Source organism: Jaculus jaculus, chromosome 9, assembly GCF_020740685.1.
Source record: "Jaculus jaculus isolate mJacJac1 chromosome 9, mJacJac1.mat.Y.cur, whole genome shotgun sequence".
In the NCBI taxonomy this organism is placed as follows: domain Eukaryota; kingdom Metazoa; phylum Chordata; class Mammalia; order Rodentia; family Dipodidae; genus Jaculus; species Jaculus jaculus.
Window position 1 is genome coordinate 116,864,404 of NC_059110.1, and position 27,961 is coordinate 116,892,364.

Genomic DNA, 27,961 nt, shown 5'->3' on the forward strand with positions numbered 1-27,961 from the left:
CGTGGAACTTTAATAAAGCAGAGAAGCATTTCACAGAAAAAAATCCAGCGCATTTCTCGCACTCACCTGGGTTTTTCCTTGCGGTACTAGGGATTGAACCCAAGGACTTGGCGCATGCTAAGCAAGCAGTCTACCACGAGCCCCAACCCTATATATATATATGTATATATATATAAATGATAAGTTACATGATTATAAACAATATCCCATGGTAATTCCCTCCCTTCCCCCCCCCCCACTTTCCTCTTTGAAACTCCACTCTCCATCATATCCCCTACCTCTCTCAATCAGTCTCTCTTGGCTTTGCAGGCAAGCTCCTTAACCAGTAAGCCATCTCTCCAACCTCAATCAGTCTCTCTTTTATTTTGATGTCATCATCTTTTCTTCCTATTATGATGGTTTTGTGTAGGTAGTATCAGGCACTGTGAGGTCATGGATATCCAGGCCGTTTTGTGTCTGGAAGAGCACGATGTAAGGAGTCCTACCCTTCCTTTGGCTCTTAACTTTTCTCTGCCACCTCTTCCACAATGGACCCTGAGCCATGGAAGGTGTGATAGAGATATTTCAGTGCTGAGCACTCCTCTGTCACTTCTCAGCACTGGTGCGTCTGAGTCATCCCAAGGTCACTGCTATCTGAAAAGAGAAAGTTCTCTAACCAAAAGTGAGAGTAGCATTAATATATGGGTATGAACATTAAGAGAAGTGCTTACTGGGCAGTTTGGTGAGCATAGTATACACATGTAGCCAGACAGCAGCAGATGTTACACTCCTAGGGCTCATGACTACCCCTGTTTTCAGTATCAGGGATGTATTCCCTCCCATGGAACGGGCTTCCAGTCAAATTAGAGGGCAGTTGGTTTCCCCCATAAAAGATGAGCCACTATTGTACCCATTGGCTCATTTGGCCTCGCTGGCCAAATCTCAGGCTTGCAGTGTCCACTGTTCAGTATCTTCACTGGTGATTTCTCTGTCTCCCATTGAACTGCATGCAGCATGGCTTTTTCCAGCTTTCTGTCAGCTGGTCTACATGGAGGAGGTTTTCAGCTCAGCTCCAGCAGGGTTTCTCAGTGACCTTGCAGCCCAAGTATGTGGAATCTTCAGCAATAGTCTTACCATCTATTCCTTGTGGGAAACCAAGGGCCTCGGCAACCAACCCTTTTCTTTTGGTTTTGGTTTTTCAACATAGGGGTCTCACTAGTCCAAACTGACCTGGAATTCACTCTATAGTTTCAGGGTGGCCTTGAACTCGTGGCAATCCTCCTACCTGAATGCTGGGATTAAAGGCAAGCAAGATGATTCACTTACAAGAGTCAGCTTCTGGGCCGGAGAGATGGCTTAGCAGTTAAGGCATTTGCCTGCAAAGCCAAAGGACCTTGGTTCAAATCCCCAGGACCCACATAAGCCAGATGCTAAATGGGCATATGCATCTGGAGTTCGTTTGCAGTGGCTGGAGGCCCTGGTGTGCCCATTCTCTCTCTCCCTCTTTCTGCCTCTTTCTCTCTCTCTCTGAAATAAATACATAAAAATAAGTTTTTTTTTTTTTTAAAAAGACTCAGCTTTTTATTTTATTTTTTTTTTGTGGAGGGAGGTTTGCAAAGTAGGGTATCACTCTAGCCCAGGGTGACCTGGAACTTACTATGTATTTCCAAGCTGGTCTCGAACCCACAGCAATCATCCTACCATTGCTTCCCAAGTGCTGGAGCTAAGAGCGGGTACCACCATGCCTGACTATGATAGGATCTTGCCAAGTTGCCCTGGCTGGCCTCAAACTTGCCATTCTTCTGCCTCCCCCTCCCGAGCAATTTGGATTACAGGAATGCACTACCATGCCTAGCAATCAGCCCAACTATAGAGCAAAGAAAAGCAAGAACCAAAACAGATTAGGAGACCAGCGTGCAGAAATTGATTATAGAATCTTTTCGGAGGTACAGTCTTTCTCTAGCCTATGTTTACCTGGAACTCACTCTGTAGACCCATGCTGGCCTGGATCTTGTGGTGATCCTCCTATCCCATTGCTGGAATTAAAGGCATTAGTCTGCCCAGCCACATTTTCTTCTTTTTTTCAAGGTAGGGTCTCACTCTAGCCCAGGCTGACCTGGAATTCACTCTATAGTCTCACTCTATAGAACTCACTGTGATCCTCCTGTCTTTGCTTCCTGCGTGCTTGGATTAAAGGTGTGTGCCACCACACCCTGCCTGACTTTGTTTTACAAGGTGATAGCCCCAACTAAAGCTGAGAGTAGAGAAATTGTGTTTGAGAGGCTGAGGCAGGAACACTAATGTGAGTCTAAGCCAGCCTGGATTACATAGTGAGTTCCAGGCTAACCTGAGCTACAGAGTAAGCCCTGCCTCAAAAAAAAAAAAAAAAAAAGCCAGACATGATAGTGCACACCTTTAATCCCAGCACTAGGGAGGCAGAGGTAGGAGGAGGATCACCATGAGTTTAAGGCCACCCTGAGACTACAGAGTGAATTCCAGGTCAGCCTGGACTACAGTGAAACCCTACCTCGAAAAACCAAAAAAAAAAAAAAAGTCTAAAACTGGGGCTGGGGCTTAACAGTCAAAGGCAAGCCTTGCTAACAGAGTCTGCTGCCATGTAAACTCAGATGCAAGATGGCACATGCATCTGTGATCCCAAGGAGCTTATGACAATGGGAGGCTGGGCCAGAAGAGTCCCAAGCTCTGCAACCAGCTAGTTTGACATTCTCATGCTCCTTGACAGTCTGATTGTTCACAGGGGCAAGTTTCAGAGAAGGTAGAGCACAGACACCTCAAAATTTCCCTCTGACCTACACACACACACACACACACACACACACACACACACACACACACAGAGGCTCGTACATCTATCTACCCACACAAATGAAAAAAGGAAAACCTACAGCTGGGCATGGTGGTGCACACCTTTAATACCAGCACTCAGGTGGCTGTGGTAGTAGGATTGCTGTGAGTTCAAGGCCAGCCTGTGACTACATAGTGAATTCCAGGTCAGCCTGGGCTAGAGTGAGACCCTACCTCAAAAAAACCAGAGGAGTGGGGGGACCAAGACTTTGGGAGAGATGGTTCAGCAGTTAAGACACTTGCCTGAAAAGTCAAAGGACCCACCTAAGGACTCACCTAAGCCAGATGCACAAAGTGGCATTTGCTTCTGGAGTTTGCAATGGCTGGAGATCCTGGTGTGCCCATTCTCTCCCTGTCTGCCTCTGCCCCTCTCCCTCCCTCCCTCCCCCCTCCTCCCCTCTCAGTAAATAAATAGAAAAGAGATGAAACATTGTCCTTGGGCCTCTCCCTTCATGTTCTCTTCTAGCTGCCAGCCTCTAAAGATTATTTTTATATTATTTTTATATCTGTCAGTATGGATTAGCTTTTCCTATTTTTTTTTGTTTGCAAGGTAGGGTCTGGCTGTAGCCCAGGCTGACCTGGAACTCACTCTGTAGTGCCAGGCTGGCCTCAAACTCACAGCCATCTTCTTATCTCCGCTTTCCAAGTGAGTGCTGGGATTAAAGGCGTGCACCAGCTCGCCCAGCAGTCTGCCTCTTTTTGTCCTTTGTTTTGTGATGCTGGGGGTGAACTCAAGGCAGGCTTTTCCCCTTCAGCATGTGTTTGGTGCCCCTGCATGTTCCTGTGCCTACATCCAGTATTTTGTGTGGGTGCTGGGCATCCAAACTCAAGCCCTCACACTTGCACAGTCAGCACTTGATCAACTGAGTTTCTTCTGAGCCTTCCTCCCTTCTTTTAAAGTTTATATCTGGGGGCTGGAGAGATGGCTTAGCGGTTAAGCGCTTGCCTGTGAAGCCTAAGGACCCCGGTTCAAGGCTCGGTTCCCCAGGTCCCACGTTAGCCAGATGCACAAGGGGGCGCACGCGTCTGGAGTTCATTTGCAGAGGCTGGAAGCCCTGGCGCGCCCATTCTCTCTCTCTCTCCCTCTATCTGTCTTTCTCTCTGTGTCTGTCACTCTCAAATAAATAAATAAATAAAAATTTAAAAAATATATTAAAAAAAATAAATAAAGTTTATATCTGGGAGAGAAAAAAAGCCGATAGAAAATGGGTGCACCAGGGCCTTCAGCCACTGAAAACGAACTCCAGAAGCATATGCCAACTTGTGCATCTGGCTTACATGGGTCCTAGGGAATCCAACCGGAGTCCTTTAGCTTTGCAGGCAAGCTCCTTAACTGCTAAGTCATCCCTCCAGTCCCCTTCCCCTTTTTAAAATATTGCAGAGAGAGAGAGAGAGAGAGAGAAAGAGAATGAATATGGGTGGGTCAGGGCCTCCAGCCACTGCAAACAAGCTCCAGATACATGCACCACTATGTCCGGCTGGCTTTACTTGGGAACCGGGAAATCAAACCTGGGTCCTTAAGCTTTGCAGGCAAGTGTTTTAACCACTGAGCATCTCTCCAGCTCCCTACCCCCTTTTTATTTTTATTTTTATTTATTTATTTATTTTTGGTTTTTCGAGGCAGGGTCTCACTCTAGCCCAGGCTGACCTGGAATTCACTAGTCTCAGGGTGGCCTTGAACTCACGGCGATCCTCCTACCTCTGCCTCCCGAGTGCTGGGATTAAAGGTGTGCGCCACCACGCCCAGCTTATTTTTATTTTTTAATTATTTTATTTGAAAGAGAGAGAATGGGCATGCTAGGGTCTCTAGCCACTGCAAACAAACTCCAGACACATGCACCACCTTGTGCATCTGGCTTCACGTGGGTACTAGGGAATCAAACCTGGGTCCTTTGGCTTTGCAGGCAAGTACCTTATTCTCTAAGCCATCTCTCCAGCCCTAATCCTGGTCCCCCCCTCCTCCCCACATCCACCCAGGTAAGGTCTTACTTTAGCCCAGGCTGACCTGTAGACTATGTAGTCTCAGGATGGCCTCAAACTCATGACAATCCTCTTACCTCTGCCTCCCAAGTGCTGGGATTAAGGTGTGCACCACCATGCCCAGGTTTTTGTTTTTTTTTAATGGATTTTAACCCCTTGGTCTTTTTTTTTTTTTTTCTGTTACAGTTGTAATGTATATTTTTCTTAAACTATTTAATTTTTTCTTTTTTAAAAATTGGCCAGGGAGGTCCCTAATGCCCCCAAAGCATTATAGGCCATTGCCAAAGCCCTTGGTTTCCAGAAGTAGAAGGTAAGACCCTATTGCTGAAGTCTCCACATACTTGGGCTACAAGGTCATTGAGAAATTCTGCTGGGACTGAGCTGAAAACCTCCTCCATGTAGACAAGCTGACAGAAAGCTGGGAAAAGCCACACTGCATGCAGTTTAATGGGAGATATGAATTGAATAGACAACTAAGTGAGAAATATAATTGGCCCCTTTAAATATGTTCTTGGCAATAAAAATAAAGGGTGTCTTAAAAAAATTTAATAATTAAAAAAGAAAAATCACCAATGAAGATACTCAACAGTGGACACTGCAAGCCTTAGATTTGGCCAGCCAGGCCAAATGAGCCAACAGGTGAAATAGTGGCACATCTGTCATGGTGGAAACCAACTGCCCTCTAATTGGACTGGAGGCCCACTCCATGGGAGGGAAGACATCCCTGATAGTGAAAACCTACTACAGACCCCTAGAAGTGTAACATCTGCTGCTCTCTGGCTAAATATATATACTATGCTCACCAAACTGCCCAGTAAGCACTTCTCTTAATGTTCATACTCATATATTAATGCTAATCTCACTTTTGGTTAGAGAATCTTCTCTTTTCAGATGGCAATGACCTAGGGATGACTCAGAAGGCATCATGGTGCTGGAAAGAAGTGACAGGAGTGCTCAGCACTGCAATATCTCTATCACACCTTCCAAGGCTCAGGGTCTATTGTGGAAGAGGTGGCAGAAAGAATGTAAGAGCCAAAGGAAGGGTAGGACTCCTTACAATGTGCTCCCCCAGACCCAAAACAGCCTGGATATCCATGACCTCACAGTGCCTGACACTACCTACACAAGACCATCATAATAGGAGGAAAAGATCCTGACATCAAAATAAAAGAGAGACTAATTGAGAGGAGGAGGGGATATGATGGAGAATGAAGTTTCAAAAGGGAAAGTGGGGGGAGGAAGGGCATTACCATGAGATATTGTTTATAATCATGGAAGTTGTTAGTAAAAAGAAAGAATAGTAAGAGTTTCCATTAAAAAACACACATACACACACACACAAAAAAAAAAGAATGTAAGAGCCAAAAGAAGGGTAGGACTCCTTACAATGTGCTCCTCCAGACACAAAATGGCCTGGATATCTATGACCTCACAGTGCCTGCCTGACACTACCTACACAAGACCATCATAATAGGAAGAAAAGATGATGACATCAAAATAAAAGAGAGACTAATTGATAGGGGAGGGGATATGATGGAGAATGGAGTTTCAAAGGGGAAAGTGGGGGGAGGCAAAGTGGGGTATTGTTTACAATTAAGTTATCAATAAAAATAAAATATTTTATATATTTATTTATTTGAGAAAGACAAAGAAGCAGATAGAGAGAATGGGTATGCCAGGGCCTCTAGCCACTGCAAATGAACTCCAGATATTTGCGCCAGCTTGTGCATCTGGCTCACTTGGATACTGGGGAATTGAACCTCAGTCCTTAGGCTTCATAGGCAAGTGTTTTGACAGGTAAGCCGTCTCTCCAGCCCCCCCCCCCTTTTTTTTTTGAGGTAGGGTTTCACTCTAGCCCAGGCTGACCTGGAATTCACTATAGAGTCTCAGGGTGGCCTCAAACTCACCATGATCCTCCTACCTCATCCTCCCGAGTGCTGGGATTAAAGGTATGCGCCACCATGCCTGGAATGAAGGTTCTGGTGTGGGCCAAGGACTAGTAAGGATTACCTTTTCTTCTTGCATGCCTTTGGCTCTGGGAAACCAAAGCAAGACTTCTCTCCAGAAAGGGGAAGTTCTTTCTCTGCTGAACCAGGTCACACACTGTCTGGTGCTGGTGAAAGGAAATCTGGGCAGGAAGAATTCCCTGGAGAAGGGATGCTGGGCAGAAGCTCCCAGAGGGTTCCTGATTCCTGCCTGTGTTTGCTGGGTGACTCCAACTGGTGATAGTAAAGACCCCTAGGTCCCCAGCAAAAGGCAAGTAAACCGGCTGCTGAGTGCCCCTCTATCCCTGCCTGCAATGGCTAGCTGGTGTTCTATAACCTTTGTCACTAGTAACACTACTCAACACAGAAAACTTGAAGAGTGCAAAAAGGGAAATAAACATGGGTGATGAGAACTTCAGTTACATTTAAACCAAACCGATCCATACTTTTGTTCTGTACACTAATTATTTATTTTTATTTACTAGAGGCAGATAGAGAGAATGGGCATGCCAGGGCCATCAGCCACTGCAAACAAACTCCAGACATGTGCACCACCTTACATGGGTACTGGGGAATTGAACCTGGGTCCTTTGGCTTTGCAGGCAAGCACCTTAACCGCTAAGCAATCTCTTCAGCCCTCAAAGCTATATTTTGTTGAGGTTTTGTGTGTGTGTAAGAGACAGAGAGGGAGGGAGAGAGTCTCATGTAGCCCAGGCTGACTTTGAACTCACTAATAGCTGAGGCTGGCCTTGAACTCTTCATCCTTCTGCCTCCATCTATTGAGTGCTGGGATTATAAATGTACACCACCATGCCCAGCTGTATGATTTTTTGTTGTTGCTTGTTTGTTTGCTTTTCATTCTGGGGATCAAGCCTAGAGCCTCACACATGCTAGGGATGCCCCTAGTCACTGAGCTATATAAGCTATATTCCTAACCTCCGTTTTGTTGAGTTTTTTTGTTTTTTGTTTTTCAAGGTAGGGTTTCATTCTAGCCCAGGCTAACCTGGAGTTCATTATGTAGTCTCAGGGTGGCCTTGAACTAATGATGATCCTCCTACCTCTGCCTCCCAAGTGCTGGGATTAAAGGCGTGCGCCACCACCGGCTTGTTGAGTTTTTATTTTAGCCTGAATGTTGAGAGGAGCCACTGAAGGAAGTAATCCTCATCCATTCAGGGCATGTGTTTCCAGAAGTCCTGCGAGAGCCTCATTGGTAGTGCACACCTTTAACCCTAGCAGTTGGAGACTGAGGGAGAAGAATCACAGAGAATTAAAAGCCAGCCTGGGCTGCAGTGAGACACTGCTTCAAAAAACAAAATAAAACAAAACAAAAATAGAATTCCTTTGAGGGCATATCTTGGTAGAGTACTTGCCTAGCCATGTGCCAGGCCCTGGGTTCCATGACCAGAACTGGGGACAGAGCCAGTATATGGGTGGCAATGGAGAGAAGCAATTGAGATCAGCAAGTCATGGCTTGGGTGGATAGAGGAGCCATCTGCTTAAGCTTGGGAGTGGTGGAAGGCAGGGGAAGGCCCAGTCTCAGCCAGACTGAGAGCCTGAAGGTCAGGATGGTTTGAGGTCAGTAGGTGGCTCAAAACTCCAGTGGAGGGGTGAAGAAGCTGGTCCTGGAGGGCACGTGAAGTACAGAGAAGGTCAGTGGTTGGTCTCCAAAGCCAGAGGCAGGAAAGTTGGAGGTGGCAGTGGCCTGGTATGGGGCTCACTGGATCCGTCCCTCCACACACAGCAGCAAATAGTCCCTGAGGAGTGGGGGCAGAGGGAGCTGGGGGGTGGCCCGCCGGCAGCAGCTACCCAACTGGGCACGCACAGCCAGGCGGGCCAGGTGCTGCAGGCGCCTTGGCTGGTTCACCATGCCCAGGGCTGAGCTGTAGAAGGCTTCATGCTCCTAGGCCAAGAGGAAAAGAGAGTCAGATGGACCAGTACCTTTGGCTCTGTCCTCCCAAGGGACAATCCAATAGTGGAGGGTTTTGCAATATGTAGCCACCCCTTGTAGTACTGGAGATCTGATTTCAGCCATGTCTGTACCCACTCCCATCCCAGACATGCTGGCACAGTGTCCACCAAGTCAGAGCTGCCCAACAAAAAGCTGAGCCTCGTGTGGTTGCACACCTTTTCAATCCAGCATGCAGGAGGTTGAGGGAGGAGGATCTCCAGCCTGGACTAGAATGAGTTCTAGGTCAGCCTGGGCTAGAGTGAGACCCTGCCTCAGGGGAGGGGCGGGGAGGGAGAACAACACCCAAGCCAGGTGTGGTAGCCCACACCTTTAGTCCTAGCACTTGGGAGACTGAGGAAGGAGGATCACCATGAGTTCAAGGCCAGCCTGGGGCTACAGTGTGAGTTTCAGGTGTAAGGTCTGAGGTCTGTGTCCCAGAACCTGAGGGGTTCCACTGCCCAGCCTCCCTCTGTGAAGCTGGTCCTGGAGTGAGAGGCCAGAGGGAAACAGCTGTACCTCTGGGGTGGGCATACCTGCCACAGCTCAGGAAGCACTGCCTCCACCCAGGTATCACAGGATGGCACACAAGGATAGGCATTAAGCAGGACTTCCAGGGCCCGAGGAAAGTTGGCACAGTATTTCAGCATCTAAGAATCAACAGAGGGTCTGAGAAGCTCCACCGTGGCACCATCCAAGGTTAGCCAATCCAAAATCCTTTGGCTTGCCTCGGCGTGCCCCATGCGCACGTCCTCCTGCCTCTTTCTTCCCTCTCCGCAGTACCCAGACAGAGGCCGATCTGCAGCCACTGAGAGGGGCCCTGGGTCTCCTGGGCTCTCCCACCCTGACTGTCTCCTCTGTCTCTGCGCACCTCGGGGTGTATTGGCTTGGCTCCATAGTCCAGCAGCGCCGAGAACAGGGCCTCGGGTTCCCAGTTCTGGACATCTTGGACGGCTTGCAGGGCGCAGTCCATGGGCGTGTGGCCTGCCCCATTGGAGACGGTGGCGCTAGCCCCGTGGCGCAGCAGCAGCTCGGCCAGGCCCGCACAGCCGTTGGCACAGGCGTTGTGCAGGGGCGTGTGGCGCTTGCGGCCCGCGGCACGAGGGTCGGCGCCGGCTTCCAGGAGCATTCGCGCGGCCGCCTCGTGCCGCGGGCCGGCCTCGGCGCCCGCGCACGCCGCGTTCAGCGCCGTCTCGCCCTGGCTGGTGCGCAGGTCCACGGCGGCGCCGCGCTCCAGGTAGAGCGCCACGTGCCGGTCCAGGCCGCGCGCCGCCGCCACGTGCAGGGCCGTCGCCTGGCTCTCCTGCGACGCCAGGTTCACAGTGGCCCCAGCCTCCAGCAGCAGCCTGGCACACCTGTGGATAAGGGGGAGACATCCCCCCCCGGGGGGGTGCAGAATCCTGAGGTCACAAGGCCAAGACTGAGAATCACCACCCCCTTCTTTCCCACCCCGCTGCCTCAAGGTCCCGACCCGTGTGACCTCAGATCATAGACGCCCCAGGACCACGGTACAGGCCCAGGCAGGGTCAGGGCTGGAGGTGCCTGCAAAATCATCAGAGCAGGGCCGGGGGCAGGGGAGAGGCTGGAGAGATGGCTTAGCGGTTAAGCGCTTTCCTGTGAAACCTAGGGACCCAGGTTCGAGGCTCGATTCCCCAGGACCCACGTTAGCCAGATGCACAAGAGGGCGCACGCATCTGGAGTTCGTTAGCAGTGGCGGGAAGCCCAGGCGCGCCCATTCTCTCCCTCCCCCCCCCCTCGTCTCTTTCTCTCTCTGTCACACTCAAATAAATAAATAAAAATGAACAAAAAAAATTATCAGAGCGTCAGCTGGGCGTGGTGGCACACGCCTTTAATCCCAGCACTCGGGAGGCAAAGGTAGGAGGATTGCTGAGAGTTCGCTGCCCTGAAACTACATGGTGAATTCCAGGTCAGTCTGGACTAGAGTGTAACCCTACCTGGAAAAAAAAAAAAAAAAAAAAAAGGAAAACATGTGAGAAGGGAGCTGCAGAGATGGCGCAACACTTTAAAAAAATAAAAGGTGCTTACTTGAAAGCCTGATGGCCTGGGTTTGATTCTCCAGTACTCACATAAAGTCAGATGTACAAAGTGGCTTAGATGATAGGAATTCATTTGCAGTGGCAAAAGAGAGAGAGAGAAAAGAAAAGAAGAAACCAGGTGTGTGGTGATGCACGCCTTTAATTCCAGCACTTGGGAGGCAGAGGTAAGAGGATCATCATAAGTTCGAGGCCACCTTGAGACTACATAGTGAATTCCAGGTTAGCCTGAGTTAGAGTAAGACCCTGCCTCAGAAAACCAAAAAAAAGAAAGAAAGAAAGAGAGAGAGAGAGAGAGAGAGAGAGAGAGAAAGAAAGAAAAGAAAAGAAAAGAAGAGCCCTCTGCGTGGGAAGAGGCAGGATGCTTCCGTGGGTTGCATAAAGGTTAAAAATGGGCACCCAAGCCGGGCGTGGTGGCGCACGCCTTTAATCCCAGCACTCGGGAGGCAGAGGTAGGAGGATCGCCGAGAGTTCGAGGCCACCCTGAGACTACATAGTGAATTCCAGGTCAGCCTGAGCTAGAGTGAGACCCTACCTCGAAAAACAAAAACAAAAATAAAAACAAAAAAAAATGGGCACCCAGATGGACACTAACCTCCAAAGCAGCAGCCAGGGTAGGGTCTCACTCTAGTCCAGGCTGACCTGGAATTCACTATGTCATCTCAAGGTGGCCTCGAACTCATGGAGATCCTCCTACCTCTGCCTCGCGAGTGCTGGGATTAAGGGCATGTACCACCATACCCAGCAATTGGTGGCTTTTGATGTTCACTCCATGAAATACTAAAGAGTCTTCATTTGTCTATTAAGGTTTCTCATTATTGGGGCTGAAGAGATGGCTTAGCGGTTAAGCGCTTGCCTGTGAAGCCTAAGGACCCCAGTTTGAGCCTCTATTCCCCAGGACCCACGTTAGCTAGATGCACAAAGGGGGCACATGCGTCTGGAGTTCTTTTGCAGTGGCTGGAGGCCCTGGAGCGCCCATTCTCTCTATCTCCCTCTTTCTCTGTCTGTCGCTCTCAAATAAATAAATAAAAAATAATTTAAGGAAAGTTTTTTTTCATTATTGTATAGCCTTTGAGTTAACATACTTATGAGTAGTACTATATATGTATAATTTCATTTTACAAACGAGACTGTATTTTAATACTCTGTACAAAGAAATCTTGGTTCACTGTGACTTAATTTATTATATAATCTGGCATACAATGAAGAATAAAATTGCTTCTCTAAATAATACTTTTAATAAAAACGTAATTAAAAATTAAAAAAAAAAAAGAAGAAGCAGGTGTGGTGGTACACACCTTTAATCCCAGAAGTCGGGAGGCAGAGGTGGGTGGATTGCCATGAGTTCAAGGCCACCCTGAGACTACATAATGAATTCCAGATCAGCCTGGGCTAGAGCAAGATCCTACCTTGAAAAACCAAAAAAAAAAAAAAAAAAAAAAAAAAAGAAAGGGTTGGAGACATGGCTTAGTGGTTAAGGTGATTGCCTGAAAAGCTTAAAAAGTCACGTTCAAATCTCCAGGTCCCACATAGTCAGATGCACAGTGACACCAGCGCACAATGTCACAGGAGCACATGCATCTGGAGTTTGTTCAAATAAGGCTGAAGGTCCTGGCATGGCCATTCTCTTTTTCTACTTCTTTCTGTCTTTCTCAAAATAAGTAAGAATGTTAAAAAATGCAAAAAAGAGCTGGGCATGGTGACACAAGCCTTTAATCCCAGCCCCCTGGAGGCAGAGGTAGGAGGATCGCCTTGAGTTGGAGACCACCCTGAGACTACATAGTGATTCCAGGTCAGCCTGAGCTAGAGTGAGACCCTACCTCAAAAAAAGGGAGGGGGGCTGGAGAGATGGCTTAGCGGTTAAGCGCTTGCCTGTGAAGCCTAAGGACACCGGTTCGAGGCTCAGTTCCCCAGGTCCCACGTTAGCCAGGTGCACAAGGGGGCGCACGCATCTGGAGTTCATTTGCAGTGGCTGGAAGCCCTGGCGCGCCCATTCTCTCTCTCTCCCTCTATCTGTCTTTCTCTCTGTGTCTGTCGCTCTCAAATAAAAAAAAAAAAAAATTAAAAAAAATTAAAAAATTTTAAAAAAAGGGAGGGGTGGAGGGATCACTTAGTGGTTAAGACATTTGCCTGTGAAGCCAAAGGACTCAGGTTCTATTCCCCAGAACCCATTTAAGCCAGATGTACACGGTGGAGCATGCGTCTGGAGTTCATTTACGGCAGCGAAAGATCCTGGCATGACCATGCTTTCTATCTACCTCTCACTCTCAAATAAATAAAATATATTTTTTTAAAAAAACAGCTGGGCATGGTGGCACACTCCTTTAATCCCAGCACTTGGGAGGCAGAGGTTGGATTGCTGTGAGTTCGAGGCCACCCTGAGACTACATAGTGAATTCCAGGTCAGCCTGGGCTAGAGTGAAACCTTACCTTAAAAAATCAAAACCCAGCCGGGCATGGTGGCGCATGCCTTTAATCCTAGCACTCGGGAGGCAGAGGTAGGAGGATCACCGTGAGTTCGAGGCCACCCTGAGACTCCATAGTGAATTCCAGGTAAGCCTGAGCTAGAGTGAGACCCTACCTCGAAAAACCAAAAAAAAAAAAAAAAAAAAAAAAAAAAAAAAAAGCCCTGAGCCAGGCACACCTTTAATCCCAGCATTTGAGGGGCTGAGATAGGAAGACTGCTGTGAGCTCGAGGCCAGCTTGACACTACATAGTGATCTGCAGGTCAGCGTGGGCTACAGTGAGACCCTACCTGGAAAAAGAAAGAAAAAAAAAATATATATATATATATAGGAGAGCCACACTTGGTGCCACACACACTTGTAATCCGACCTTCCAGGAAGATTGTGAGCTCCAGGCCAGCCTGGGCTATGTAGCCAGACCCTGTCTCTAAAATAAAAGAGAAATGCCACACTCAGGAGGCAGACATAGGAGGATGGTCATGAGTGTGAGGTCAGCCTGGGTGACGGTATGAGTTCCATAAAAGAGAAGACATGGCAGGGCACGTGCTGAGATGGAAATATGTGACTAGGTGTTTCCTAATGCCCACCTCAAAACAACTAGAAACTTGGCTATGGAAGGTTCATGGAAATTGCAAGCGGTAGAGTTTTTCTGGGGCTGGGAGTGCCGGGCTGTGCATTGCTATGCGATGGTAGAATGCTCATATAGCATGCACGACTGTCTCGAGTTCAATTCCCAGCACTGAGGTGAAAAAAAGAGGGGTTCCTGCTCCCTTGACAAATATTAAATGCCACTGAATTACAAAGGAGACTTTAAGTCAAGTGAAGCAAAACTTTAGAAGGATAATTTTGAATGACATAAGAAAAGAAAAAAATGGATTTCTAAAAAAAAAAAAAAAAGTGGGGGTAAAGCCAGGCATGGTGGCACACCCCTTTAATCCCAGCACTCGGGAGGCAGAGGTAGGAGGATCGCAGTGAGTTCAAGGCCTGGGCCAGCGTGAGACCCTACCTCGAAAAACAAAACAAAAAAAATGTGTTGTATGTGTGGGGGCTTAATTCCCCTAAAAGCAACAGGAGTTCTGAGTCCTGAGACTCAGGACTTTGGACAGGACACTCTGACCCTTTCTTTTTTAGTTTTTAAAACATTTTGTTTTAATTTGGGCTGGAGCGATGGCTTAGCGGTTAAGCACTTGCCTGTGAAGCCTAAGGACCCCACTTCGAGGCTCGATTCCCCAAGACTCATGTTAGCCAGATGGACAAGGGGGTGCAGGTGTCTAGAGTTCGTTTGCAGTGGCTGAAGGCCCTGGAGCATCCATTCTCTCTCTCTCTCTCCCTCCCTCTTTGTCGCTCTCAAATAAATAAATAAAAATAATATTTTTTAAAAAGATTAAAACATTTCGTATTTGTTTGAGAAGAACACAGAGAGCTTGTGCATCTGACTTACATGGCTACTGAGGAACTGAACCTGGATCTTTAAACTTCGCAGACAAGTGCCTAAAGCACTAAAGCCATCTCTCTAGCCCCCACTCTGACCCTTTCTAAGCTTCATTTCTCTCATCTATAGAATGAAGCCACTTTCCACAGGTGACGATATGGGTGTGACTTGCTTCAGGAACCACAAAACCTCTTTTTCCCTTTCTCCCGACCATGTGAGTTGGACACACACACTCCCCTATTCCAGCACCCGGGCACCTACTGCAAGGACTCAGGGTCTGTACAGAGGTGCAAGGGGGTCATGCCTTCCTCAGACAACACGTTAGCCTTGGCACCAAACGTGAGCAGCAGCCGCACGCAGTCCGCTTGGGCTCGGGCGCAGGCCTCATGCAAGGCAGCGCGGCCTCCGATCCGGGTGTCCAGCTCAGCCCCTTGCAGGATCAGGTGACGAGCGCAGTCTGTATAGCCTCTGGCTGCAGCGATGGTGAGGGGTACCGTCTGCTTGGTCTTGGGGGTGAGCACCCAGAATCCTGAGAATGGGCAAGGTTAAGTAACTGGCTATGAACCTGGATGATGGGTGGAGCTGGGCGGGGATACTGTTTATAACTGACAATGGATGCTGGCCTTCCCTGGACATCACTTGCTGGGTACAAACTGCCAGGCTGTACCAGTGGCAAGTGGTTCACTCAAGCCCTGAAGGTGGAGTGTAAACTGAAACAGCCTTTCATTTATTCAGTCATTTACTTATATATTTAAATTATGTATTGCCAGGTGTGGTGGCACATGGCCTTTAATCCCAGGAGCACTAGAGAGGCAGAGGTAGGAGGATTGCTGTGAGTTCGAGACCATCTTGAGATTATAAAGTGAATTCCAGGTCAGCCTGGGCTAGAGCAAGACTCTACCAGAAAAAAAAAAAAATACATACATATATATATAAAGTTGTATGGTTGTGTGGGTGTGCCAGGGTCTCTTGCTGCTACAGTCAAATGCCTGACCAGCCTCATGTGGGTGGCTGGAGAATTAAACCCTGGGCCATAGACTTCACAAGCAAGAGACTTCAGCCTTTTTTTTTTTTAATTAAAAAAAATTAAATTTATTTACTTGAGAGCGAGAAAGAAAGAGAGAGAGAGAGAGAATGTGCACGCCAGGGCTTCCAGCCACTGCAAACGAACTCCAAATGCATGTGCCACTTTGTGCATCTGGTTTACATGGGTCCTGGGGAATTGAACTGAGGTCCTTTGGCTTTGTAGGCAAGCACCTTAACTGCTAAGCCATCTCTACAGTCCAAGATTTTTGTGTGTGTGATTTTTTTTTTTTTAAGTAGGGTCTTGCTCTAGCCTAGGCTGACCTGGAATTCACTATATAGTCTCAGGGTGGCCTGGAACTCACAGCGATCCTTCTACCTCTGCCTTCTAAGTGCTGGGATTAAAGGCATGAGCCACCATACCCAGCTTTGTGTAATATTTTTCATTTGTTTTTTAAAATATTTTATTATTTATTATAGAGAGAGTGGGGGAGAGAGAATGAGCATGCCAGGGTTACTAGCCACTGCAAATGGACTTCAGATGCATGTGACACCATATGCACCTGGCTTATGTGGGATCTGGAGAATTGAACCTGGATCCTTAGGTTTCACAGGCAAGCACCTTAACTGCTAAGCTACTTCTCCAGCCCTTAACCTTTTTTAAAAAATTATTTATTTATTTGTTAGAGAAAGAGGCAGATGAGAAAGAGAGAGGGAATGGGCACACCAGGGCCTCCAGCCACTTCAAATGAACTCCAGAAGCATGTGCCACTTTTTGTATCTGGCTTTCATGGGTTCTGGGGAATGGAACTTGGGTCCTTAGGCTTTGCAAGCAAGTGCCTTAACTGATCAGCCGCCTCTCCAGCCCATATAAAAATAATTTTTAAAAAAGATTGAGGAGGGGGCTGGAGAGACGGCATAGCGGTTAAGCGCTCGCCTGTGAAGCCTATGGACCCCGGTTCAAGGCTTGGTTCCCCAGGTCCCACGTTAGCCAGATGCACAAGGGGGCGCACACATCTGGAGTTCGTTTGCAGTGGCTGGAAGCTGTGGCGTGCCCATTCTCTCTCTCTCCCTCTATCTGTCTTTCTCTCTGTGTCTGTTGCTTTCAAATAAATAAATAAATAATGAACAAAAAATATTAAAAACAAACAAACAAAAAAGATTGAGGGCTGGGGAAACAGCTTAGCAGTTAAGGCACTTGCTTGCAAAGCTTAAGGACCCAAGTTCCATTCCCCAGAACCCATGTAAGCCAGATGTACAAGGAGGCACATGCATCTGAAGTTTGTTTGCAGCAGCTGGAAGCCCTGGAGTGCCCATTCTCTCTCTCTCTCAAATAAATAAAAATAAAAAAGATTTTTTTTAAAAAAGATTGAAAGCCGGGCATGGTGGTACATGCCTTTAATCCCAGCACTCGGGAGGCAGAGGTAGGAGGATTGCTGTGAGTTCGAGGCCACCCTGAGACTACATAGTGAGCTCCAGGTCAGCCTGGACTAGAGTGAGACCCTACCTCGAAAAACCAAAAAAAAAAAAAAAAAAGATTGAAGCTGGGGCTGGAAAGATGCCTCAACAATTGAAGGCGCTAAGCCTGCCGGCCCAAGTACGACTCCCCAGTACACATGTAAAGCCAGGTACACAAAGAGTCACATACATGTGGAGTTTGATTGCAGAGGCAAGAGGCCCTGGTCCTGCCATACTCCTCTGTCTATCATCTGTCTATCTATCTCTTAAAAATAAAATGATCTTTTAGGGGCTAGAGAGATGGCATAGCAGTTAAGGCTTTTGCCTGTGAAGCCAAAGGACCCAGGTTTGATTCTCCAGGACCCACATAAGCCAGATACTCAAGATAGTGCATGCATCTGGAGTTCATTTACAGTGGCTGAAGACTTTGGTGTGCCCATTCTCTCCTCTTTCTTTTTCTCTTTCTCTTCCCCTCACTCGCTCTCTCTCTCTCTCTCTGTGCCTCTTTCTATCTCTCTCTCAAATAAATAAAATTAAATAAAAATTAGAAAAAAAGAGTTGCCAGGTGTGGTGGCTCAGCTCTTTATTCCCAGCACTGGGAGGCAGAGGTAGGAGGATCACCATGAGTTTGAAGCCACCCTGAGAATACATACTGAATTCCAGGTCAGCCTGGGCTAGAGTGAGATTGTACCTCAAAAACAACAAGATGAAGGGGTTAAAATCCATTAAAAAACAAACAAACAAACAGTTGGGCATGGTGGTACACACCTTAATCCCAGCATTTGAGAGGCAGAGGTAGGAGGATTGCCATGACTTTGAGGCCACCGAGACTACATAGTGAATTCCAGGTCAATCTGGGCTTGAGCGAGACCCTACCTTGGCAAAAACAAAACAAAACAGGATTAGGCTGGAGAGACGGCTCAGGGAGTAAGGCAAAGCCTAAGGACCCCGGTTTGATCATTCAGCACTCATGTAAGCCAGATGCACAAGGTAGTACACGCTTCTGGAATTCTTTCCTTGCTGTGGCTAGAGGCCCTGGTGCACCAATTCTCCTCTTTCTTTCTCCCCCTTTCTCTTCTCCTCTATCTGCCTCTTTCTCTGTCTCTCAAATAAATATTTTTTTAATTGGTTTTCTTATAGCCGGGCATGGCGGTGCACACCTTTAATCCCAGCACTCGGGAGGCAGAGGTAGGAGAATCTCCGTGTGTTCAAGGCCACCCTGAGACTTCATAGTGAATTCCAGGTCAGCTTGGGCTAGAGTGAGACCCTACCTCAGAAAAAAAAAAGAAAGAAAGATGCTATATTTATAAGTCTGTGATAAGCAGCCTAGGCCAGAAGGGTCCTTTTTATCTAGAGTTTAGTAAACTGATTTTGGGGAAGTTCTCCCCTCTCCTTACCCCATTCCCTAGTAAGACATACAAAATTAAATAGCTCTTTCCTTTTCAATACAGGTCAGCTGGGGAATTATGGTTTGGGTGCTAATGCTGCCATGGCTTCTTTTTCTTAAAATGGGTGTGAACATTTCAAACTAGCTTTCTTTTTCCCTCTGTGTACTTTTGTGCACCAATCAAGACACTATCAGGGAGACATGTAAATGAACTTAGATTTCAGTCTTTATTTGCCAAAAAAAAAAAAAAAGATGGATGGGCCGGGCTTTGTGGTGCACGCCTTTAATTCCAGCACTTGGAAGGCAGAGGTAGGAGGATCTCTGTGAGTTCGAGGCCCCCCTGAGACTACATAGTGAATTCCAGGTCAGCCTGGGCTAGAGTGAGACCCTACCTCAAAAAAAAAAAAAAAAAAAAGTATGGATGGATGATAGATAGTGGTGTTTCTCTTATCAAGGTTGACAACTTTAGGATGCATGTTTCATAGTATGTATTTTTAATTAGAATAAGTGCCTTGATGTTATTTCTCATAAATATTGCTTAACCATCTTTTAGGGGAAGGATGAGGCATTTCCTGTTAGAAGGGAGGGGAGTTGGTTAACAGCATATGATTTTCTTCTGAAAGAATGTTTCTGGTGTTTATTATGTAAGATCCTATATGTGTGTTTGTGATGTAAAGGTATCATTTCATTTGTTAATAAATAGCAATGTAATTAAAAAAAAAAAAAAAAAGGTTTTCCAAGGTAGGGTCTCACCCTAGCTCATGGTGACCTGGAATTCACTATGGAGTCTCAGGATGGCCTTGAACTCATGGTGATCCTCCTACCTCTGCCTCCCGAGTGCTGGGACTAAAGGCGTGCGCCACCACGCCTGGTTTAAAAAATATTCCTTAAAAAGTTTGAGATTAAGTTCAAGTTCCATTTTGGGGACCACAGGGCCTGTGAAGAACAAAGGAGAAGGCCATGAATAGTCACATCTCACTGTTGTAGGTAGACAGAACTTGCAACCTGCAGTGGCCATGACTGCTCTGGATCTGTAAGCTCTTCTTCAGCACTTGGCGCCCCCATATCCAATGGTGGGAATGGAAGCAAGCTCCTGTCAGCCTTCATCGCAATCTCAGTCCAGGTATTTGGTTGACATGGACAAGTCTGCTAATCAGAGTATGTTCTACAGAAATCATTTGGTGCATTCACCGCACTGCTACTTAAAATAGCAAAGAGGGGGCTGGAGAGATGGCTCCGTGGTTTAGGTGTTTGCTAAATGGAACCTGACGGCCCCGGGTTTTCATTCTCCAGTACCCACATAAAGTTAGATGCAGAAGGTGGCACAGGCATCTGGAGTTCATTTGCAGTGGCTAGATGCCCTGGTGTGCCCATTCTCTATCTCTCTGTCTCTATCCATTTGCAAATAAATAAATAAAATTAAAAAAGAATAGCAGAGGGGGCTGGGTTGAGTGATAGAATGCTTGTTGATGCAGAAGCTTTGAGTTCTGTCCCCAGCACCCCCCACACACACATACACACATGAAAACTTGGGACTTCTGGTTAAGATGGTGGCATAGGAACCATGGCAAAGCAGCATAGGGGAGAAAAAGAAAGAAAGAAAAAAAATAGCAAAATACACTCTTCTACTAATGAAATGTGAAGGGGAGGATGGCAAGGACCAGCAGAGTGGCTCATGTGGAACAGGATCATGAGGACCAGTGGGAGAACTTCAGCCATTGCCAGCACAAGCACCAGAGACCTGGGGAAGGAACTCACCTACACAGCACCTGGTCCAGGCGATCAGAGCAGCGACCCACCAGCCCAGCCAGCCTACTGAGCCCACAGCACAGCACAGAGGGACCCAAGCAGGTGCGCAGCATAACTGAGACCAAAGCCATCCCCAAAAGGTAACTAGGATTCCACCAGGTCAGTACCTGCCAAAAAAATAAACCCTGGTGTAGGGTGGAGGGATGGCTTAGCAGTTAAGGCCTTTGCCTGCAAAGCCAAAGGACCCAGGTTTGATTCCCCAGTACTCACATTAGACAGCTGTACAAGGGGGCCCACACAACTGGAGGTTTTTTTTTTTGTTTGTTTTTGTTTTTTGAGGTAAGTTTTCCCTCTAACCCAGGCTGACCTGGAATTCACACGAAGTCTCAGGGTGGCCTTGAACTCATGATGATCCTCCTACCTCTGCCTCCCAAGTGCTGGGACTAAAGGCATGCACCACCATGCCCGGCTACAACTGGAGTTTGTTTGCAGTGGCTGGAGGCCCTGGCATGCCCTTTCTCTCTCTCTCTCTCTCTCTCTCTCTCTCTCTCTCTCTCTCTCTCTCTCCCTCTCTCTCTCTGTCAAATAAATAAAAATAAAATATTTTAAAAATACTGGTATATAGGCTTCCATAGGAAGTGTTAATTGTACCTTCCATGTCAGTCAGGGTAAATTATATGTTGAAATTGATGGATGGTCAGATTTGCCTTTCTTTTTTTAAAAAAAAAAGTATTTTTTTAAATTTATTTAAAAGGCAGAGAGAGAGAAGCAAATAGAGAAAGAATGGGAATGGGCGTGCCAAAGACTCTAGCTGCTGTAAATGAGCTTCAATTGCATGCATGCATCACCTTGTGCATCAGGATTTATGTGGGTCCTGGGGAATCAAACTTGGGTCCTTTGGCTTTGCAGACAAGTGCCTTAGCCCTTAAGCCAGCTCTCCAGCCCCAGATTTGCCATTCTTTTAAAAAATATATATTTTTTATTTTTATTTATTTATTTGACAGATAGAAAAAGGGAGGGAGAGAGAGAGAGAGAGAGAGAAAGGGCACACCAGGGCCTCCAGCCACTGCAAATGAACTCCAGACACATGTGCCCCCTTGTGCATCTGGCTAACGTGGGTTCTGAGAAATCGAACCTGAGTTCTTTGGCTTTGCAGGCAAATGCCTTAACTGCTAATCCCTCCAGCCCAGATTTGTCATTCTTTTTTTTTTTTTTTTTGGTTTTTCAAGGTAGGGTCTCACTCTGGCTCAGGCTGACCTGGAATTCACTATGTAGTCTCAGGGTGGCCTCGAACTCACAGTGATCCTCCTACCTCTGCCTCCCGAGTGCTGGGATTAAAGGCGTGCGCCACCATGCCCGGCCAGATTTGTCATTCTTAAATAAGCTTTTATTTTGGGCTTCTCATTTGTTGCTTCCTGATTTATAGTCCCTTTGTCTCCTCTTCTGTTGTTTATTGAGGCAGGGTCTCACTTGGTCACAAGATTACCTTGGAACCCTCTACAGACCACAATCTCAGCCTCCCAGTTAACAGGATTTAGGGTGTGGGGCAACACATATCCTTATGACTTTGACTTTGTTAGAGGACCTGTTTGTTGTAATACCTACTCTTGCATAAATACTCTGTGCTGGTTTTCATTGAATGTGTATATTGTTTAGTTAAATTTTAGAATTTGCCTGTATTTATTCCACCCAGCCTACTTGAATACTCCCTTAGCAGGCAAACCCAACACCTACGGTCACTTTTGTGGTTACTCTGAGAGTCTTAAGAGCCACACCTAGTACCTTAAGCTCCTATCCTGAAGATATATAACGTCAGATTGATAGATACCTCTAATAACACTACAGATAATTAGAAAACTCAAGCATTAAATTAATACAAGATGCAAAAATCTCTACCTTATAATAATACAAGAAACACAAAAAAATCAAGACAATCCACCAAAAATTATAAATAGCTGGGCGTAATGGCACACACCTTTAATCTAAGCACTTGAGAGGCAGAGCTAGGAGGATTACCATAAGTTCGAGGCCACCCTGAGACTACATAGTGAATTCCAGGTCAGCCTGAGCTAAAATGAACTTCTAACTTGAAAACCCAATGAATAAATAAATCCATCAGAAATGACCTCTAGTGAGCCTGATTTAAAGGAAATGCCTGAGAAAGATTTCAAAAGAATGATTATAAATATGTTCAGAGAAATCAAGGAAGAAATCAAAGGAATCAAAGAAGACACAAGAAACCAATTTAATGAAATAAGGAGGTCAATAAAAGACATGAATAAGGAAATAGAAATGATAAAGAAAACCCAGTCAGAAATACTTGCAATGAAAAACACAGTAAGTCAAATAAAAAAAAACAACTATAGAAAATCTCACCAGTAGAATGAATGAATCAGAGAATGGAATATCTAAACTAGAAGACCAGGTGGCAGATCTAATACAGTCCAACAAAGAAAAAGACAAATTAATAGGAAGGTATGAATGGGAACTTCAAGATATTCGGGACACTATGAAAAGATCAAATGTAAGAATTCAGGCTATAGTAGAAGGAGGAGAATTTCACTCCAAAGGCACAGTAAGCGTTTTCAACAAAATCATAGAAGAAAACTCCCCCCAAATTAGGAAAGAGATGCCACTGCAGATACAGGAAACCTTTAGAACACCAAACAAACAAAACCTGGAAAGAACCTCTCCTTGCTATATTAAACTACCAAACACACAAACCAAAGAAAATATATTGAAAGTAGTTAGAAAAATCAAGTCACATACAAAGGCAAGTCCATCAGGATCACAGCAGATTACTCAACACAAACTTTCAAAGCCAGAAGAGCTTGGAATGATGTATTCCAAGTTCTGAAAGATAACAACTGTCAACCAAGGTTACTTTATCCTGCAGAGCTGTCCATTCAAATCGATGGAGAAGTAAGTAACAAAAGCAGGCTAAAGGAATATTTGAAGACAAAACCAGCTCTACAGAAACTACTTGAGAGAATCCTTCACGCTGAAGGGAAAGAAAATAACACATATAAGGAACCTGGAAAAAAACAAACCAAACTTAAATGCTAGTTAATACAAGAGAGGAAAGGTAAAACCAGAAGAACTACAAAACAAGAAAAATGGCAAAAATACACACCTTTCAATAATAACTCTTAATATCAATGGCCTCAATGCCCCAACCAAAAAAACACAGGTTTGCAGACTGGGCTAAAAATAAGGATCCTTCACTGGGCGTGGTGGCGCACACCTTTAATCCCAGCACTTGAGAGGCAGAGGTAGGTGGATCACCGTGGGTTTGAGGCCACCCTGAGACTATATAGTGAGTTCCAGGTCAGCCTGGACTAGTGTGATGCCCTACCCCCAAAAAAATTAAAAAAAAAAATCAGGATCCTTCAATTTGTTGCCTCGAAGACACTCCCTCACCTTTCCACAAAGGATGGACACTATCTTAGGGTGAAAGGTTGTAAAACAGTACTCCAAACAAATGAGCCTAGAAAACAAGCAGTGGTCGCTATCCTAATATCTAACAGGGTAGACTTCAGACCAACATTAGTTAGGAAGGTCACTTTATGTTGATTAAGGGAACATTCCAACAGGAGAACATTACAATCTTAAACATATATGCACCTAACATGGAGGCTCCCAAGTTCATCAAATGAACACTATTAGAACTAAGGTCACAGATAACACCAAACACAGTTGTAGTGGGTGACTTCAACACCCCACTCTCATCAATTGACAGGTCATCCCAGCAAAACAACAAAACAAAACAAGACAAAACAAAACAAGGAGGCATCTGGATTAAATGAGGTCATAGAAGAAATGGACCTAACAGATATATACAGGACATTTAACCCAAATGCTACAGAATACACATTCTATTCATCAGCTCATGAAACATTCTCTATAACAGACCATATATTAGGACACAAAGCAAATCTTTTTTTTATTTTTATTTTTTTGTTTTTGTTTTTCGAGGTAGGGTCTCTCTCTAGTCCAGGCTGACCTGGAATTCACTCTGGAGTCTCAGGGTGGCCTCAAACTCATAGCAATCCTCCTACCTCTGCCTCCCAAGTGCTAGGATTAAAGGTGTGGGCCACATGCCCAGCATGTTTTTTTTTTTTTTTTTTTTTTTGGCAAATCTTAACAAATACAGGAAAATTGAAATAATTCCTTGCATTCTATCTGACCGCAATGGAATCAAACTACAAATCAATAGCAAGAAAAGCTATAGAGCATACACAAAATCATGGAAACTAAACTAAATGAGGAATGGGTCAATGAAGAAATCAAGAAGAAAGTCAAAAAATTCATAAACTCAAACGATAATGAAAACACAACATACCAAAACCTTTGGGATACAGTGAAAGCAGTCCTAAGAGGGAAATTTATAGCTTTAAGTGCATATGTTAAGAAATTAGAAAGGTCTCAAGTAACCAACCGATTGCTTCACCTTAAAGCCTTGGAAAAAGAAGAACAAGGCAAACCAAAAATCAGTAGACGGGAAGAAATAATAAAGATTAGGGCAGAAATTAATGAAATAGAAACCAAAAAAAAAAAAAAAAAATCCAAAGAATCAACGAAACAAAGAATTGGTTCTTTGAAAGGATAGACAAGATTGATTAACCCTTAGCAAATCTGACCAAAATAAAGAGAGAAGGGAAACAAATTAATTAAATTAGAGATGAAAAAGGCAGCATCATGCCTGGCGTGGTGGCACACGCCTTTAATCCCAGCACTCGGGAGGCAGAGGTAGGATTGCCGAGAGTTTGAGGCCACCCTGGGAATACATAGTGAATTCCAGGTCAGCCTGAGCTAGAGTGAGACCCTACCTTGGAAAAACAAAAACAAAAACAAACAAACAAACAAAAAAGGCAGCATCACAACAGATGCCAGAGAAATTAAAAAATCATAGGGAAATACTATAAAAACATATACTCCACTAGTATGAAAATCTGAAAGAAATGGATGATTTCCTTGATTTATATGACCTACCTAAATTAAATCAAGATGAGATTAATCACTTAAATAGACCTATAACAAGCAGTTATCAAAAATCTCCCAACTAAAAAAAGTCCAGGCCCAGATGGATTCACTGCTGAATTTTACCAGGCTTTCAGGGAAGAACTAACACCATTTATTCTTAAGCTTTTCTTTTCTTTTTTTAATTTTTTTTTAAATTTATTTATTTGAGAGTGACAGAGAGAAGGAGGCAGAGAGAGAGAGAATGGGCACACCAGAGCTTTCAGCCACTGCAAACAAACTCCAGATGCATATGCCCCCTTGTGCATCTGGCTAAAGTGGGTCCTGGGGAATTGAGCCTCAAACCAGAGTCCTTAGGCTTCACAGGCAAATGCTTAACTGCTAAGCCATCTCTCCAGCCTGAGGCTTTTCCATAAAACAGAAAAAGAAGGAATCCTACCAAACTCCTTCTACAAAGCCAGCATCACCCTGATACCAAAGCCAGGCAAAGATGGAACAAAAAAAGAAAATTACAGACCAATCTCCCTCATGAACATAGATGCAAAAATTCTCAACAAAATACTGGCAAACAGTACTGCAATATCTCTATCACACCTTCCAAGGCTCAGGGTCTAATGCAGAAGAGGTGGTGGAAAGAATGTAAGAGCCAAAGGAAGGATAGAACTCCTTATAATGTGCTCCCTCCAGACACAAAATGGCCTGGATATCCATGACCTCACAGTGCCTGACACTACCTACACCACAAGACCATCATAAGAGGAGGAAAAGATGATGAAATCAAAATGAAAGAGAGACTGAGTGAGAGGGGGAGGGGATATTATGGAGAACGGAGTTTCAAAGGGGAAAGTGGTGTTGGGGGAAGGCATTACCATGGGATATTGTTTACAATTATGGAAGGTTTAAATAAAATACATTTAAAAAAAAAAAAAAGAAAAGAAAGGTTGGGCTTGGGAAATGGCTTAGTGGTTAAGGCATTTGCCTATAAAGCCTAAGAATGCAGGTTCTATTCCCCAGTACCCATATAAGCCAGATGCACAAGGTGACACAGGCGTCTGGAGTTTGTTTGCCGTGGCTAGAGGCCCTGGTGTGTCCATTCTCTATCTGTCTCTTTCTCTCTCAAATAAACTAACTTAAGTTAAATTAAATTAAAAATAAAAATAAGAGACAGGCGCGGGGCACATGCCTTTAATCCCAGCATTCGGGAGGCAGAGTTAAGAGGTTCACTGTGAGTTCAAGGCCACCTTGAGACTACAGAGTAGATTCCAGGTCAGCCTGGACTGGAGTGAAACCCTACCTTGAAAAAAAAGTCAACAATAAAAAATTAGGATTCAGGGCTGGAGGGAGGGCTTAGCGTTTAAGGTGTTTGCCTGCAAAGCCAAAGTACCCAGGTTCAATTCCCCAGGACCCACGTTGCCAGATGCACAAAGGGGCACATGCATTTAGAGTTCGTTTGCAGTAGCTGGAGGCCCTGGCACGCTCATTCTCTTCCTTTCTCTCCCTCTTTCTTTGTCAAATAAAAACTAAAATATATTTTTTAAGTTAGAATTCAATCCCATAATCCTCCATCCAAAATAAAATTATATGGGAATTGCATAAAATTCTGTTCTAGGGGCTGGAGAGATGGCTTAGCAGTTAAGTGCTTGCCTGTGAAGCCGAAGGACCCTGATTCAAGGCGCGATTCCCCAGGACCCACGTTAGCCAGACGCACAAGGGGGCACATGCGTCTGGAGTTCGTTTGCAGTGGCTGGAGGCCCTGGCGCACCCATTCTCTCTGTTTCTCTCTATCTGCCTCTTTCTCTCTCTCTCTCTGTCACTCTAAAATAAATAAATAAAAATTAACAAAAAAATGTTTAAAAAAATTCTGTTCTAGCTGGGCGTGATGGTGCATGCCTTTAATTCCAGTACTGAGGTTGCAGAGGTAGGAGGCTTGTCATGTGTTCGAGGCCACCCTGAGACTACATAGTGAGTTCCAGGTCAGCCTGGGCTAGTGTGAAAAAAAAAAATCTGTTCTATGGAAGAAAACAAAATCATATGTGGACATGTATATGCAGAGAAAGCAAAAACATGTGAGAGTATGTTCCTAAATAATTTAGCAATACATTGAAAACTTATTGAATATGTATATATGTTAAAGAAATATAACTTTAATTCTGAAAAGACGTAGAAACCACTGCCTGCCTCATGTTCAGAAGAGAGGCAGGTGGAGCAGTGGCATGAGATGGCCCAGTCTAGGGTCTTGGGGGGATGGGGCCTGGATTCTCCCCTTCCTCACCCTCACCTCTCCCACGCTGCCCTTCTCTGGTGCTCCCTACCCTGTTCTGCTGACCAGGCCAGTTGGTTGCTCACAGTCTCCACAATCATGTTGGCCGCCTCTTCACCTTGGAATAGAGCTTGGACCTGCTGCAGGTCGCCGGAGAACAGGGCACTGTGGACAGCCGGGTCTCGGCAGGAGCGGCGAGGCCTCAAGAGTCGGGTCTGAGGACTCAAGAGGGACCTGTGGCTTCCTCGGCTGCGCTGGGCAGCAGCCCGCCGCCGGTCCTCCCATTCCAGCCACTCTCGCTGCAGACGGAGGGCTCGCAGCGTGGAGGAAGTGAATGGGAAGCTCTCCCCTGCCATGGCGAAGGGCCTGGGGGTCTGGACGGTGCCACCTGAGCAGAGC

The 27,961-nt window shown here is 45.7% G+C and overlaps 1 protein-coding gene across 1 annotated transcript; it reads right to left on the reverse strand.

The window, feature by feature from the left end:
• Positions 1 to 8,523: 8,523 nt before the first annotated feature.
• Asb16 (ankyrin repeat and SOCS box containing 16) lies at positions 8,524 to 27,918 on the reverse strand. Its single transcript, XM_045159850.1, has 5 exons — positions 27,615 to 27,918; positions 14,967 to 15,234; positions 9,626 to 10,109; positions 9,291 to 9,404; positions 8,524 to 8,709 (listed from the first exon to the last, which is right to left on the reverse strand). The coding sequence occupies exons 1-5, from the start codon at positions 27,916 to 27,918 to the stop codon at positions 8,524 to 8,526; spliced, it is 1,356 nt and encodes a 451-aa protein (XP_045015785.1).
• Positions 27,919 to 27,961: the final 43 nt, after the last annotated feature.

What these genes read in the sequence shown, in the direction of transcription:
- Asb16 (XM_045159850.1), bottom strand. Translation starts at nt 27,918, where the DNA reads ATGGCAGGGGAGAGCTTCCCATTCACTTCCTCCACGCTGCGAGCCCTC. An exon ending in ACAGACCCTGAGTCCTTGCA is followed by an intron (nt 10,110 to 14,966) that starts GTAGGTGCCCGG and finishes CCTTATCCACAG; the next exon opens with GTGTGCCAGGCTGCTGCTGG. An exon ending in CCAAGCCAATACACCCCGAG is followed by an intron (nt 9,405 to 9,625) that starts GTGCGCAGAGAC and finishes GTTGATTCTTAG; the next exon opens with ATGCTGAAATACTGTGCCAA.